Source organism: Numida meleagris, chromosome 1 (assembly GCF_002078875.1).
Source record: "Numida meleagris isolate 19003 breed g44 Domestic line chromosome 1, NumMel1.0, whole genome shotgun sequence".
NCBI classification, from domain to species: domain Eukaryota; kingdom Metazoa; phylum Chordata; class Aves; order Galliformes; family Numididae; genus Numida; species Numida meleagris.
Window position 1 is genome coordinate 133325751 of NC_034409.1, and position 17997 is coordinate 133343747.

Consider the following 17997-nt stretch of genomic DNA (forward strand, 5'->3'; position numbering starts at 1 on the left):
TTACATCTCCGCACTGCTAATGCACCAAGCTTCAAGCTTTCAAACTTCAGATGCATTTTCTGATGTTGCAAATAAAAAAACCTAACAAATTTAAATCATCAGATAGTTCTGTTCGATCTGCTTAGTATCAAAACAGATTTTCAGAGTTCAAGAATTATACAGCGAAAGAGACAGAAATACAAGCCCCTTCTGTTTTTAATATTAAGGACCACCTTTTGCGAAGCTCACAGAATGATATATGCCATGGAAAGGTATAAAGCTGGTAGGGTTTTTTTTTTTGTTATTGTTTGCACCAATATAAAGAAAAAGGGATACAAATTATCCTCCAGTATCTCATTTGACATTCTTAAATCCAACAAAAATAATTGTAATTCTTCATACTCTGCCTACGTTTGAACTCTATGATTTGTAGGCAGGAACAACAAAAATATTATCCACTTTTCTCAGGAGCCACATGCTCTGACATGTTTGCTGATATCATCAGTACAGGAGGATAAAACAGCAGCACAAAAGCTACGTGCCTACAACTCAATGTACCAGTACTGTGCTGGTACTTTAGAGCAAATTTTGGTACTGACTGCATCAAACATAGAAGGTTAGTATAAAATTTAACTGTTTTAAACTTTTTGTGATCATATGACATCTTCCTCGTGCTTTAAGGCACAGTATATTAATATCTGGTGTCTTTGAATCCTTTCAGAAGGGTCTGGAGCTACCTTTTTCCATATAGGCTTGCATTGCTTCCAATAGGCTTGCACTTACTAGATACTTTTGCAGGCTTTCTGGAAAGATTTCTGCAAATCTGAAAAGCCTACAAACCATCGTGCTGGCTAGAATGGGGAGCTGGCTAAGAAAGTTGTACTCTTTTGGGAGATTATATTAGGCCTTTCCTCCCAAAGCAAACCAGCTCTCACCAACAGCTTTGCTTGGTTATACACTTGCAATTATCTTCATCTGAAGGTTGAAAAGGAAAATAAATGTCATCATGGGCAATGTGTAATTTGTGCCTATCAGCTGTGCTGAATAATGACCATCTTGACCACCTCAGATGACTAATAACCAAGCTTCAGAGGTGGACAAACTTTATCGTGGATAGTAAGACAAGTTTGACTAACTCTGAGCATGTTTCAAGCTTATTTACGCATAGAACAAACCCCGAACATCTCTATATATGATACTCGTAGCCCCAAATAAGAGTTTCTTATTCTAATTTAGTTCAGTCCACCAAAATTAAAAAAAAAAAACAACACAGAAGTGTCAGCTCTCTCTGACTAGCTTCACATTTTGCTTTGCTGAAGTTTCACAGTTCCCTTTAAATGAGCTATGACAAAACAGAAAATTTCATTGTCATATTTTTCCCTACAAGCAATCCAAACAAACATTTTGGTTGCAATGTTGTTACCAATCACCTTAAAAATAGTCTTACCCCATAGATTTTCTAAAAACATTTCAATTAAGTTAAAAGGAATTTTTTTTCCTAAGGCATATTACCACAGCACAACAGGAATGAAGACAGCAGCAGCAACAGCAAACTCATTAGCTCTTCTAACTATGTACCACATCCTTCGAAGAATACATCAGGCTTACAGAATGGTAGCCACTTCATAGTATGCATGTGAAAAAGTTGAAAAACATTAAAAAAAAAATGTTTTCTACTTAAGTTCGTCACACATGCCAGTACTAATCTGTTCTCCTGTATAGCACAAGCCATGCAATCTTATCCAGAATTTCCTGAATCATAAGCTAGGGCAACAGTACGAGAGGCTGGAGGCACTTTACAGCATTTTAAAAGCTGTCCTAGAGACTGTGTTAAGCAGATACTTTCAAAACTGAAAGATATCATTACCATGTGGTCCTCCCCATGTTCTCTCACACAACAACAGTCATACAGCTGTACATACCACAGGTTCCCATCCAAGTAACAGCTTGGCTTTTCTGATGTCAGGTTTTCGTTTCTGAGGGTCATCCTGTGCTTCTGAGAGAAACTGGATTTCACTCCCGCTGCCTATCAAACAAGAGACTGTGCATGATTATCTGCAATTCACTACGTTTACATCTTTTCTACTAGTAAAACGTTAACGCATTTCTGAAGTTTCTGCCTCATAATTCCACCACTGAAAAGCATTCCACGCAGCCGTATTGAATGCAACAGCTGGGTGAACCAGCTGTCCCAGAGCAGCATGGATTCACAAAACATTTCATGAAGATTTCAGCATGCATTCACAAAGGGAAGTAATGCTCAATCACTTAAATAATGTTCTCTGATGAAGTAACTGTCTCTGTAGACAATGGGAGAGCAGTGGATATTATTGACTTCAGCAAGGTTGTCTAGACGAATTTTGTGACAGAAATCTGTTGATGTATCGCTAAGCAGCCAGGTCCAGATGGTGGTGATGAGTGACACAAAGTCCAGCTGATGGCCTACACTACTGGTGTACCCCAGGAGATAACACTGGGCTAATGTGAGTGGCTGACACCAGTACCAAGGCCATGCTGCCATCCAGAGGGACTCTGACACACTGGAGAAATGGCCTGCCAGAAACCTCACAAAGTTCAACAAATGGAATTAGAGTCAAGTTGAACAAAAAAAGCCAATGGCATTATTCACTGCATTAGGCAGAGTATGACCAGCGGGTCAAGAGAGGTGATCCTTCCTCTCCACTCAGTATTATGTCCAGTTCTCTGTCCATCAGTACAAGAGGGTCATGGACTAGCTGGAGATGGTCCAAAAAAAAAAAAAAAGCCATAGAAGACGCTAAGGGACTGCAGTATCTGTCCTGTGAGGAGGGGCTGAGAGCTGGGACTGTTTAGCCTAGAACAGAGAAGCCTCAGAGTGGATTTCTTCAGCGTATATGAATCCCCAAAGGGAAAGAACCAAGAGGACAGAGCTAGGCTCTTTTCAATGGGGCTCAGCACCAAGACAAAGGCAACAAGCACAAACTGGAACAGGAGTTTCCCTTGGAACATTAGGAAGCACTTCCGCATTGTGTGGGCTACAGAGCATGGCACAGACTGCCCAGAGGCTCTGGAATCACCTCTTTGGAGATCTTCAGAAGACACCTGGGCATGTCTCTGGGCACTCTCCTCTGGGTGTCCCTGTTTGAGCAGGACTTGGGCCAGAGCAACCCAGAGGTCCTTGTCAGCCTCAGCACTTCTGCAATTTTGTTAGTATTTTTCCACTGCAAAAAGACTTCACTTGCTCTTTGCCCGTACTTCTCAGTCTGATGGTTAAATACCCATAGTACTCGTCTTCCCACTTGACAACACACAGAACAATTTATCTAATCTAATCTAGCTAACAGTTTATATGCCATCTTACTGTGAGATTTCATGGATGGAGAACTAAATTGCCTCTCCAGGCAGACTGAAACAGGTCAAGTTGTTTGTGAACAAACAGACAAGGTAACGATTATTTTATCTACCAGATGGGTTTGGTGCTGTGATTTTCAATTCCCTTCCCCGAACTGTGGACTTATAGATGTTTTCCAGAGGGGATGGTCCTCTATTTGGAACACCACATGCATCAGCTTCTGCACTGTATGTTTGAACTTGTCTTTTTCAGTCACTTTACAGACCTCTCGGAAGCACTCATGGAATCTACAGACTAAAAGCCTCAGCTAACAGCACAAGCATGTTTCATCTCATGAGGAAGCCACATTACAAGACTGTGCACAGCTGTTTGCTTCCATTCTCGAGAGCTCTGAACTGCTATAGATATCAGAACAAGTATGAAGGGAAAGTCAAAGTGTTTTCTTCCAAGCCACATTCAAGGGAGGTGCTGGCAGTCCTTGCAGGAGTCACTGGTAGATCAAAGAAAAGTAGAGAAAGCCTGTCACCACAGCATGAAGCTTTTTAATGGTAACTGAAGGAGAACAGCCTGCACGATTGAGAAGAATCACCTTGCTACAGTATCTGTATTTCAGCTAGGATATTATGTAAGATGTTTTTACTACAGTGCAGTGAGGAAAACTTCACTTTCAGGTAATTATCTAGTAACTTGCAAAAACATTATATAAAATTACTGACATAAGTCATGCAGATACACAGAAAGAATGTATTCATTTGACTGTTCATGCAGTCTTTTACATAGAGCTGAGAGGATTTGGATTATCTGATTAATATTTAATTATGTGGCCAGGATACAATTGACTTTAATATAAAGTTATTAAGAAATTCAAAGACCAATTAAATTATCCATATATTAAATATACTAATCAAGACAAAATCATCTAACAACAATAAGTACTTCATGAGATTCACTGAAGAATTACTTCTTATACTCACCAACGAGTTTTTTGATTAACTGGGCAAACTCTAGGATTGTGTGCTCTTCTGGGTTTCCCTAGAAATTGAAAGGGAATATTCATTACAATAATAACTTACAACATGTTAGCTTTCTGACATTAGACAGTTCTAATAGAGTGATGTTAAACTGAAAAGAATCAACATCATACATCTCGTTTCTACTCAGATGAAAAGAATTCAATGTGATGTGCGGGGGGTATCCAAAAAAATCATTATGTAAAGAATAAATAAATGTACTGCTTAATCACAATAAAATTACACACCCCAATTCAGCAGCACACCCAACCACATCATCCGTTCAGTGTGTACTCAAGAACTTTGGTGAGCTGAGGACAGACGATACGATGAAGATTTCATATATATAAGTAAGTACACTAAGTTAAACCAATTTTGCTGCCATTACTTCCAAATTCACCACATCTACAAATTTACCAATACATATACAGGCTACCTGCTTTCTGATACAATATTTCCTTTCTTAACTCACATTTTTTTCAGCAAAGTTGCACTTGAGAAACAATCTCAGCACTTCAGAATAGAATGTTGAAAGCCTCCTGCTAGCATTAGCGCCTCTTCAGACTCAATTCCCCCCATCCCCAGCATTCCTTGTTTTAATACGCCTCTTACTACATCTTGTTTGACCTACAGCTGAACATTTATCTACACACAAATCTAAAAGTTGAATTTTCCAGAGGCAAATTGCATGATGGATTTAAAAATATCATCACTTAAACAGAAACACAGAAATGAACTTACAGCCACAAAGAAAAAAAAATAGTGAACACCTGCCCTGCAGGGTTGAGTACTTGATTTGGCAAAAGTTGACATACAAAGAAATGAGCTGGCATGTACACCTTTTTCCCTTTTCCTATGCTTATATTCACTGCTGGAGAAGACGATAGCAAACGGGACAAAGTAAAAATTGTATTGAAAAAGGTCTAAGCAATCTTAATATTAGAAAATTATCCAATTGAAAACAAACCCATTTTCTTCCAAAGCCAGTATTAAGTGATCTCTATTTATACAAGGCTAAGTATTCCTTTCAGTGCTCACTGTAGTTAAAAAAAAGTCTAATAATTTTCTTATTGTATTTTGCATCCTGATCTTTGTTTTTCCCACTTCGTATTCTAATTACATGAATCTTCCTGTTAATAAAAACACAAAAAAACTCTAGAAATTTTCTTACCTTCTTGAAACTATCATATCTTAACACCTAGGTGCTGAATCTTCTTATTTACAAAGAAAATGCAGTGTTTATTCATAATAAAGAGATTTGTATTCATTTCTTCTAGAAATCAGCATCAGTGACAAGGAGGAAAACCCATGACGTTGGCTACTGCACAGTAAACACAATAGCATGAAACTCTCATACCCACCAAGTTGACAGGACTGCTGACATTGCTGTTCATCAAGGCCACCAATCCATTCACAAGATCACTATAAAAAGAGAAGAACAGATTGAGTCAGTTTTCACTTCCCTATAAATAATGATCTTGCCTAAAAGGAGAGCTGCCTCCTCAGAGCTCCGTTAAAGCAGGTGAATCAACTGAGAATGCTGCAAATCTGATTTCAGCATTATCTTTCAATGGCTGCATGTTTCCTTAGCTTTCTGTTACAGTCTCAGCTGAAAGATATATTGCAATTAAGGTTAAAGGGTTAGGTTTGGGATATACTGGCTACAATCCCTCTGAGCATATTTAGGAAAAAGAAGAAAAACAAAGTTACTCGGAAGAAATGCTTCCTCCTTCCTCTGGTACCTGAACTTATTAGATGCCCATTTCCCACATATCTCAGAGTAAATTGTTAGACAGAGGCACATGACACCACCAACACCTGCTTTTCAGTTTATTATTTCAATCATCTTCTCTCTTTCTGAAAATTTTAAGACAATTTTGTTAAAAAGAGTATTTTGGTGTTACCTCCCCACAGAAAAATAACACAAAATTATCAGCAACAAGCTTATCAGCACGTCCCTGGACGTACAAATCCAGACTTCTTTCATTACAGAATATCATCTTTAAAGGAGTGCCCTCTATCACCACTGCTATTACTCTCAGCAGTCGGAAAGAACAGCATTTCCAAGCGCAACACGATTAGAACAACCCAGAAGTCTGGCCCTGACGTTTAGCTAATAAGACAGAACAGAAGATTCTAAGGACCAGATTGACTTTTTATTAGTGGAAGTATATTCTGGTCTTGCTTATACGACAAACACTGTCTGCAGGAATACCCCCTCAACTTGTTCCTTCCCCTCGAAGGGGACACATGCACAGTACTGACCACAGCAGCCCCAGGACACAAGGTGGCAGCATTGCATTAAAATGCAAGGACTTGAAAACTGTTCAAACCCAAAGCAGCATTAAAAACCTTCCTACCAGGCACTTGCAGTCCTTTAAGAGAAGAACATAATATTTCAAATTAGAGCACTAAACCAACTGATGTGTTGTTTCTTGGTATTTTTAAAAACTTCAGCATCTCCCTTCTGAAAGTAACGCTGGTCTAAGAATGAAAATAATTTAATTATGATGAAGTGCGTACTATGTGGCCAAGCTCAAAGAATCAGCAAATGAAGCAAACAAATATCAGACAGCACAAGTAAGTCTTACCTGACATACTGGAAAGCTCTTGTCTGAGTTCCAGGTCCATAGACCTGAAACCAGATGAAAATCAGAGAAGTTACAGAAATATAAGAGTTTCTCTGGCTCAATTATCTTCTTGCTATCTTAGTAAGAAATCCCAGGGAGAAGCCCCCAAGCCACAAGCTCTGTATTACAAGACTGGAAAAAGATGTATTTGCAGTCTCTTGGCAAAGTGTCAGTTCTTTGAAGGTCTTTTTGCTCTTGGAAATTCCTCGAGCAAATGTACTCTTATGCAACTAATTCATCCAGAATTCTGGACGTATGGAACATTCTTAGTGGTGTAAGACAAAGCGATGCTTTGTCCTCTCCTGGCACACTGAAAGAGGCTGCAGCATGGCACTCAGCCAGAAAAGAGCACCAAATATTTAAAGCAAACCTCAGAATACTATGATGTGGTTATGACAGGCAATTTGTGTTTGCTCTTTAACAACCACCAACTTCAAAAAGACCACCAAACATTCACAGACCCTAAAAAGAAAAAAAGAAAGTGAAGAAAAAAATTCAAGGAATCAGAAAAAACAGAACAAAATCAAGTGACTTCTAAATATTAGTATCTGGGGAAATGGGAGCAAGAATAATTTCTAGTGGATATGATTCCTCAAATGACCCATCTGGTTGGAAAAAGATTTTTATCAGTTTATGCACTAACACTTCAGAGAAAGCAAGTTGTTTAAGTTTGAAGACATTTGAACTAGTTAAATGTTCGTACTCACTAGTTAACAAGACTTTAAAACTAATCAGAATGTATATAATGCCATCAGACAATTATTATTTAGAACAGTTGAATAGTCCGCAGAACTAAAAACCCCAGAACGTGAATACTTAGATTCTGAAAGCTACTGGCAGGCACGTTTAAGTGGGAAAAACACACAGCTTTGACTGGAGACACATCTCATCAATCAGCTACAAAAGAAAACTGTTCTGGAAGGACAGATTTGAAAGCACGTTTGTTTTCCTAGGGGACAGGAAAGAAACTACAGTCGGTATACAATGCCATCATCTGCCTTGTTGAGCCTGCTGTCTGAGGCAGATTCCAAGCCCCAGATTTGCATTTCAGTAGACACTGGGTAAGATTCTAAACACTCGAGGGTTTAAGAATTTACCAAATAACTCATTCTGAGAGAATGGTACCAAAAAAGCACATTGTCAGCTTGATGGCTTCTCAAAGCAAATGGGAAGTACATTTTATGTACGCATAGAAATTCCTGTTTGTCTTCTTTTGGCTCATTGGATAAGTTTTACAGAACAAAGCCATTTTTGCACGATTTCTACAAAGTCACCTACAGAATTGCTCGGGTTGGAATGGACCTTCAAGATCATCAAGTCCAACCGCAACCTAACCATACTGCTCTAACAACCCACTGCTAAATCATGTCCCCGAGCACCACATCCAAACGTTTTTTAAACACATTCAGGGATGGTGACTCAACCACCTCCCTGGGGAGCCTGTTCCAGTACTTAACAACCCTTTCTATGTGGCTCTCTCTCCTACAAGTGGCTGGAAAATACAGCATCGGTCCCCACTTTCAAATTCTCTTAATAAATCTTTCCTTTACAACAATAAAGAGAAATGATGGCCATGTCTGCATAAGCTGTAATTTCTTAAAGGCAAGTAGTTGAAAACACTTTTCACTTTGTGAGATTAATTTACGTCATTTGAACAACTACTCTGAACCAAGAGACCGAACACTTGCGGTTTTTGAAGAGGTCAATACTAGGTGTTCCTGACAGCCAAATTCTGTGTTAATACCAGGGTGAAATCTTTATTTTTTTTTTTAATCTCAACTACTGCTCCTCGCTGATCATTCATTTTATTTGACCTGTTTAGGCAAACAGCTCTCCCCTTAGCTCTTTTCTCATTTCCAGTCATTTTAAATTGTAGATAGTGATTCCCTATGGAACAGAGATGTTGGGCAAAATCCTTTATTTTATCTCTCATTACTTTCTTGATAATCAAGTCGAGACAGCATGGCTGTTGTAACAAAAATAAAGCTTTTAATATTGCCTCCCACAGAACAGCACTTACTCCAGGCTTATCTTGCTGATGTTCTGAAATATCCCAAGGATTGCACATTTCAAAACACGATAATCATTCCCTATTTGATACTGGAGTAAGTTTTCACAAAACTTCCAGTTAGTGCTTTCACTCAATTTTAGTTACAGAAGATCACAGGATTATTTTTAATAAAATCTGAGCAACCAGAGTACAAATGAAAAAAAAAAACAAAATGTTTCAGAGACCAAACACAGGAAAAACTCACTACAAGCGCTAGGGGAGGAAACATAATAGATGGAAGGACCTTCTGACTCTTCAGAGGCTTTACAGGCTAGATAAGCTTTCTGAACATCACGAGAGGCTCGAGATTATGCTCCAGTATACTACCTGGTAGCATACAAACTAACCTATTAGTATACAATTACACATACTCATACACATTTTGATACAAAGAAATCCTACAAGGACCAAAAGTCTCAAAGCAAGAAGCTCCATCTTCTTGTCTGCTTCCATTTACTTACTGCCTTGCAGCAAACAGAACCAGCCTCAACCTGCAGCTTTTGGGAGACGACTTACTGGGTAAGAACTCAATATGAATTTTTTTGATGTTTTGAAAGGAAAAACATTCATAAAATAATCTCACATGGATTTTGTCCTGCGCTCTTGCTTTGTTTTATGAGCAGTCTGATATGAAGTCTAATGGACTACCTGCAGCACTAATGTCAGAAGGATCACATTAAAAGAGGACTGACTGGTTCAGGAACCTGCCTTTTGCATACATTTTTTCTATCCCACAAAGCATTACAGATCAGTCTCAAATCTAGGGCACCATCAAATAGAAGGAAAGAACAAAACAGTATCTGGGCAACTAATTACCCTAGCTGTATAGCGGCTGGCACAACGTTCATGTTTGAAGAGCGTATTTCTGTCAAAGCCTTGCATTTTTCATCAATAACTAGCTGTTTCTGGGACATGAAGAATGAAATCTGGAATGCTGCGAATAGGAATAAAAAAAGAAACATCCCTACAGTTTCTTTCATACAGCCAGCCTTGCTAACGGATCCTCCATTCCCAAAGCTTATTAATTAATACATACCCTCAGTCTAGGCAAAGTAGGCAGATTTACTGTCTTGAAAAAACATTTATTTCCAAACAAACTGCAGTAGCTGTGCTAATGTACAGACAAGAAATGGAATATCATTGTAAAGCAATTCACTTCATTCTAGCCATGATCTGAGGAGAGTGGAGGAGAAAACCAGTATTTATTGTTGATGAACAAGACTTCAATAACAGATTGTATTTCAGAGCCATTTTTCAACCAAAAGAACAGGCAGGGTTGGTCTCTTGACATGAGCATTCAGCAGTACAAAGTACTCCAGCCAAATAAAAGATTAAGAGCTGATTACATATTTTTGATGACCATTAGCAGATGACGTTTCCCTCTGTTCGGATCGCTTAATATCACCCCTCCAGCACAGAAGCAGCAGAATTCCTGAGAAACTACATTGGCAAATGCTTATTTTCCAATAGGTAGGGCATAAATTTACATGGCAGAATTATTTTTCTCCAACCTGTACTGAACACATGCAGCTGTGCAGTTAGCATGTTCAGTGTTGAAAATACTTCTGTCATTACAGACATGGCACACTGGACTCATTGGCTTTGTCACCTACTCTGAACTGAGTCCTGGCATCTGCAGTCTCAGTCAGGATTACACAGTTGCCACCACACTCTTCACAAATACATCTGAATGCTGCCAGTGCTTTGAAGAAAAAAGTAAATTTCTGGGGGGAAAACAGCCTTTAGGAGATGCACGCAACACTCAAATTACAGTGGCTAGGAGTAACAGTGGTCAACATCCACTGATGGCAATGTTAACAAATAGTAATAGATTCGCTTGAGAGAACAACCGTTGACAAATAGCAAGCAAAAAAGCAAATGCTGAACTACAGAGAAGACAACTTTTAAAAAAAATAATCACTGTGCTGATGTTAGGTAATTCCTTGGGACAAAATCTTAAATGCTCTGTTCATTTTCAGATTTTGTTCTACAAGAATCACAGTAGTGGAAGTTGTCACAGAATTTTCATCCTTTCCTTCCTGGGATTGTCATCAAGTTCCCAAAGGAAGTCCTGTCTGAACTGTGTATTTTATAGTCTCCAGTAGAAGGAATGCTATCTCAGTCTCAAGATAGTTATCCCCCTGGAAGGGCAATTTTTTTGACATTTATTTGCTTTTTATCAGTTATACATTATTTAGCAGTCTACTAGTTTATCAGAACAAGAGTCCTTAAAGTGATTTCCTGGCACTCCACTGTTCTAATCTAGGCAATGTTAACAAATCATAATATGAAATTCTGCCATATGTCACATACATTGTATACGTTTCCATGAGCTCACAACTCATCTCAGAATCCAAAGTACTTCTCTCCTTGTCTCAAGATGTCTCCTCCCATTTATTTTATACGTGCTCATTATTTTACAATAACAAACTAAACAGGATTAGGATATAAATCAGGCACTCTCTGCATTGCTAAACTATCAGCAGCATCTTTGGCAGTGTTTTGGCCCGTGCCAGCACTTGCTCTCCCAGTGTTGTAAAATTGTTTAAGCATTATCAAAAGCCAAGAGCCAGACTGGATATGCCAGCTTGTTTTGACTTCAGAAAAACAAAGCTCTATAGATATGGGCCATGCCACACCAGTCGTCAATGGCAATGAAAACCAGTCCTGGCCTGCTTTATTTATTAAAATGTGACATAGCTTGAAGGCGTTTAATGTTACGATACTCATGGAAAATTAGGCTGATATCTAAGCTTGCAAAAAGACCTTTAGATGCCTAACTTCCAAAAATGGCTCAGAGAAAGTTCCTCAACAAGAAGTACAAAACTACAGTACTCTAAACCTGACCACAAGGAAGAGCTGTGGCAGACAAGAGATTCGAGTTCAGGATGACTAAAATATTTTCTTAGATTGCAGCTTGTTTCTCCCTGATGATGTAATATCAATACAATCAACAGAACACATCTTTGCTCATACAATTCTATAAACATGAGCTTGACGTACTGCAAAATTTTTTATCTTTAGAGGGGGGAAACCTCAGTGTTTTCTAAAATCTAGGCTCCTTCATAGTACATGGGCATAGAATATACAGAATACAACTTTTCTCATCAGTGACAAGTCATTACTTACTGTCAGTGGTTCTCCCTGGAGAGCTTGTAGGATAAAATTACTGACAACTCTACCGTCATTCATATGCATTCGAGGACCAAAGGTATTGAATATTCTGGCAACCCTCACTTCAACTCCTTCCTGCAGGCAAAGAAAAAAAGAATGTTACTACCTTAGCAAGCATTTCTTTCCTTCCAAAAGCACAAATTAACTCTCCCCTATCCAAAACCTTTCTTAAGAATTCCTTCTGCAGATTTAAAATGCATTGCTTTCTCACTATGAAACACTTCTAACCTCTCATCAATGCCACCAGAAACTGCAGTGCATACAGCAAGCTGATTTATGCTAGTTCTCAGTATTTGTAGTGAAAATTCTAAGTCAGTGCTAGAACAGCTGATGATTTCAGTACAAGCATTTTCTTCTAACAAGAACTTCAAGACTTTTAGTACCCATCCAACAAGAACTTTTCCACCCAAGGCTTAAGGAGACTTTTTTTTTTTTGTTAAGATAAGTCTCGCAATCACTAGGTATAGTACCAGGGTAGTACTTTCAAAGATTAGAATTGAACGTTTCAGATAAGTGTCTTTACCAGTGCTATAAAGAGGCTTTGTAGCCAGTATCATTATATCTCTTAGCTTCCTGCTACTTACTAAGCTGTATAAATTCACGGATTATAGTACAGGTCTTCCAATGCCTTAATTTTTTCCCCCAAGAAGCATTTCTGTCATTCCCTCAAGGTCCTTCAGGAGGATATTCTGCAAGGTTTCAAAGTAAAATGCAACAAACGTGAAACTGGGAAACTATCTGGACAAAGAATTTTAACAATAGGAGACTGCAGGATGGAAGTAATCTCTCTCCAAATACTTTCTGTTTATTGACACTGACTCATATGGATAAGCCACAGTTCACGATAAAGCCTATAAGAATGATGCTTGGCCGTTGTGAGTTGAAGCATGCATTTGGCTCTGGATGAACTTAGAGCAGCCTGGCATGCTGTAAAGAGACGCTACCACATGAGTGATTGATGCAAGTCAGAGAGGAAGGCATTAACCTCCAAGTGATCCATAAACAAACGAATCCTCAAAGCAGTTTTGTGAGAACAGTAGCATTACCATTTTAGAGATGTGCAAGTGAGAGAGGCAGAAGTACCTTCAATGCTTCAGGTATTACATGGTGTTAACAAACGGAAGACCAAGTAGCAAAGGTAAAGCCCAGTATCCTTGGTAGGGAGAAGGTTAAGCAGAACTTGATGTTGCTTGGCTGCAGGTAAGGTTTCAGACTCCATGACAAGATGCTATTTATATTTGTAGATATGCTGCAAGCTAACACTAACCAGGCAGATAACCTTTGTGCCATATGAAAAGCTTGGATCGTTCTCATACATCAAGCTTGTGTCCATAACAGAGTCAAAAAATAACCTCGCAATATGTGCTTCACTCTGCTGAGATACCCTGGGAAGTACAGAAGTCCCTTGCTGTGCAAAATGCATCATCTGGGAACACACTCCTCATTTGCAGCTAAAAAAGTATGTCAAACATACAGTTCCAGCAGCATATTACAGAGCCATTCCCAAAGCCTCCTCTGTATCTGAAAATATACTCCGGCAGTTTCTTGTTCTTCCGTTTTCCCCAGCACTCTAGCCTAATAGGACACTGACTCCTCCAGAGAGGGATTGTATTTCATGTGGGCTTTCCAGACATTGCCATTAATAACAAGTACTGAAAATGAGACACTTGGAAGCTAGCACTCAAGATAAAAATAACTCATTAAACAATGCTGACCAAAAAGCCTCTCTTGTACTGCACAAGCTACACCAGCTGCCTTGTTTTCCAGTGTTGGCTGGAAAACAGTAAGGGATCTAGAAAAGAAAAACAACACATGCTGTATATAAGCACTTACTCATCATCACAGTGAATCCAGTATTTCTCCTCCCATTTATTTACAGGTTTTTGCAGACGAAATAATGTTGTATTTTAAAATCCCTAACCTTTTATTTATAGAGTCATCTAGCAAAGCTATTCTAGGCAGCAACCTGCTTCGAAAATATGTTTTCTCTGCAGCAGATTCCCAGTTTGTGCCCGTAAAACTGCGATCTGCCTTCTCAAAAGAAACTCTACCAGAAATAGATTTTGGTGCCAATACCCTAATAACCGTTCTAAATTTTCTTTTACCATTTCATGAAAGCCTCCTTTGAGGTGATTCCTTTTTAACTGCCTACAAATACTACTGGAACTCTCTAACCTACATCCTGTTACTCTGAATATCAACGTGTTACTTGCAACTCACCACCTCCACAATATTCCCACTCGCAAAGTCAATTACTTCCTTGGACTTCTGGCACTAAGTATAATTTTTTTTTTTTATTATAGTCCAGAAGAAAGGAGGAAATTTCTTTGTCCTGTGTTTATACCACCCAACAAAAGAGAGCTTGAGACTAAACCCTGACGATGAGCTCAAACGTGGTCAGCTGGCTTCTGTACTCACTCCTTTGGGGAGAAAGTTCCTTGAGCAACCCAAGAAGAGCCTGGGAGCAAGCTACTAAAATGCAACTTTGTGAGCTATCAGAACACTTCAGTTCACTCTGATTTACCACTATGAACATAACAAGCTTTGGACATATTTCATACAGATCTCAGGCAAATTCATCTTACTGATTAAGAGTGCTAAACATTTCCTCCTTGTAAAGTCTGTGGATGCATCTAAACAGCAGGAATGAATTAGAACTCCCTGCACATAAAACCAGGAGAGAGAAAGCTGCAATTGTCCGTTTTCCAACAGACAATTAATTCATGGACCAAAAAAAAAATAATCTAGCAGGAAAAGCCCAGACAGTTGCATGGATACCACTGTGACCCGATACAAGTCTTTATCAATGCTTCAGCTGAAACTACTAAGACTGCCGCCTGCATCCCTCATTGTATTTGTCACTTTCCTAGTGACTCATATTCTTCACCACTGAGATCACTAATTAACTCTGATTTTTATTTCCCCAAGTCCTGAATTGTAATCATAAAACACAGTAACACCAGGATCCATCCATAATGTGTTTTTTAAGTCATGGTGTTCTAATGCTGAGGCTTAGTTCAAGGTATTTCATATATATATATATATATGGAATGTATATCAACTTTCTTTTTTTTAGCTGTTTCAAAAGCATGCAGTGATGTTGCTATCTGAATTTCATAAACAGTAAGCCTCTTGACAAGCTAAGAAGGGCAATCACAATTGTTTTGACTACTTTTGGTAGAATGCAGGTTCTTGAACACAATCCAGGCATATCTCCAGCACTCTCATCTTATGGTTGAATATACTACCGTGCTTGCAGTTCAAGGCTTCCCGGATTAGAGAAGCTATCACATCAGTTCAAGGTCTCTTCATATCATTACTTTGATCTCTCTGCTAAAATGTTTTATTTCTAGCATTTGCCTCAGCTTGTTTATCTTTTGTAAGTATTGTATATGACCAATGAAACAGGCACAAGTATGTTCTACCAGCACTTGGAAGGGAGTTGCTGCCATTGGGAAGACATGTGTACCTACTAAAGTGCATCGATGCCTGAATTACTAGGGTACTCCCTTCAGATAGAGATTTTAACTTCAGTATTTTACAGCACAGCATGGCTTTGGAACATGAGGAGGCAATTAACATAAACAGCGTAATAAAATCCAGTGAATGAGAGCTTTAGCATAGCTTCCATTAAGGGTCAGGAATACTTGCAAACAACCAACAGTATGTATTTCAAACAATTTTAGTCTTCTGTGTCACAGAGAGTTCTGCAGAACTATACTTATGAATAGTGCCTTACAGACAAAAGTCAGAGGTACACTAAACTGAAAAGAAAAACAGCAGAAACAACATACATTTTGCCTCAACAGACGCATGCTGCTACAGATATATTCTTATTCAAACACTCGTTAAACCAACTGAAAGGAATCAATCTTGGAAAAAAAAAAGTGAAAAGTCTTCTTGACTTCACAATTCAATTTGCACACAACAGTACAATGGTATCAGAAACAAAGGAACCAAGTTCTCCAATTACCTGAGGGAAATCAGAAAATGGGATTTCTTATAGCACAGCAGGAAAAAAACCAAGAAAACACAACAACAAAACGTTGAGCACAGAGATTATAGAAAGCATTCAGACTTCTCTTAGGAAACCTGTATTCCTTTAGTACCAGGCTTTGACCTTGTCTACAGTACAAGGTTATTTTGTAATTGTTACCAGCAAAGAGCAGGTAGAAACAGTAAAGATAATTCAGCAACAAAAAAGCCATTTTGTCTGAATGGGAGCAAGATGACCAGACAGTTTTCTCCTGCCTTATCTTCACATAATTTGGAAAAACAGTGTTGCTGCACTGACAGAAGAAAGCCTTCAATTGCGTACATGCTATGTTTGTATAAAGAAGCTCTGACAATTCAGATACAACAACCAACGCAATTCAGGAATGTATTCTAACAGAACTCTCCACTTACAGAGAGACTCTTATTACCAATGATCCAATAAAAAGATATGCTGCATTTTTATAATAATGCCTCAGATATTACAGAGTTGTCCCTCTCCCCCTTTTGCCACGCTTTCCTCATGAAGTCATGATGGCTGGAAACAGCACTGTTTCCTCATTCAAAGTAGAAACAGATAATTAGAAAGACAGAAGTGACCAACAAACAGTACCTGAAATTTTCAGTGCAATTGCCATGTTTATCGGGAATATTAACACAACTGAGTCTGTATGCTCTCAAACTTCGCAGAGGAAAGGGACTGTTAATGTGTTTGCCTTCCCCCCCCCCCCCTTTTCTTTCTAATTTTCACATAACAGAACACTAACTGTGGTAATGACACCTGCACATTAAAGGGTTCAATTAGAAGTGCAGTGAGAAAGACTGTAGCACCTTATCTCTTCTTTCCTACGTTACAGGCAGTACCTGAGATGTTGATTTTGTCTGTGACACAGACTCCTACTCCAACCTTCACCTCTTTCTATTCCTGCATGTGAAACTCCTCTATGCGGTTTATAAAAAAGTCTGAAGAGTTCCATGATATTTTTTATCACTACTGCTTAGCTTTGGCTCAGTATATATCCCAACAGTAACCATTATCCGTAGCATTAAAGAACTACTCTTAACTACTGTCTTGTTGAGATGCAATGCCTCCTCTTCTCTTGTTCTGTTATTACCACAGATAACCCAACTCCATCTATCCACAAAAAGCACCAATTCCACATCATCTCTTAAGCAAACTGCTTGAGAACTTCATATGACAACACCAAAAAGAATGCTGAACGCTTAAAAAGAATCTATAATGAGTATCAAGGAAGCAGCTAACAATAATTAGAGAATACAAGATAAACACCCAGAAGACATTTAGAAGAGAATTGCTTTATTCCAACATAGCTATGTGTTTCCTACCTATTTACTCAATAACTACAGTTATTCACTATTGATTGCCTTTTCAGCCGCAATTCAATCAAGTTTTCATTACTCCTACATTTTACATCAAGGCTTTTCATGATTACTGAAACCGACTCATTTTGTAAATTAAATATTAGAGATAAAAGTGTAACTCAATATGCAACAGGAAATCACCCTAGGGTTGCAATTGTAATGCACTTTTATAATGAACTGATTTCAACATCGGTTTGTGTATGTTATCCTCTCACATTAGTAAAACAAACTTCATTCCTCATTTGCCTTTGTTTTCTTCTGCTACCTGTTAGAATTTTTTGGCACCGAGAGTTTTCACAGTCTTGACTCCAAAATATTCTAGAATGCACAGCATAACCCTTATCCACCTGGAGTTGTACTTCATATTGGGTTATTGTTACTTGATTCACTCCTATATGCTAAGAAAGGCATCCGATGCAATTCTTAATTGGAAGGCCTAAGGTACAC

General features: G+C 38.6%; 1 protein-coding gene across 4 annotated transcripts in view; it reads right to left on the reverse strand.

Moving 5' to 3' along the window:
* UXS1 (UDP-glucuronate decarboxylase 1) overlaps positions 1-17997 on the reverse strand; it is a 56532-nt gene that overhangs the window by 974 nt on the left and 37561 nt on the right. For all 4 annotated transcript variants that reach the window (XM_021414123.1, XM_021414102.1, XM_021414133.1 and 1 more), the window contains 5 exons: positions 12130-12249; positions 6912-6955; positions 5682-5742; positions 4285-4342; positions 1902-2005 (listed from right to left, as the gene is read on the reverse strand). In XM_021414123.1, the coding sequence (XP_021269798.1) occupies positions 1902-2005; positions 4285-4342; positions 5682-5742; positions 6912-6955; positions 12130-12249 (387 nt within the window). The remainder of the gene's footprint in view (positions 1-1901; positions 2006-4284; positions 4343-5681; positions 5743-6911; positions 6956-12129; positions 12250-17997) is intronic.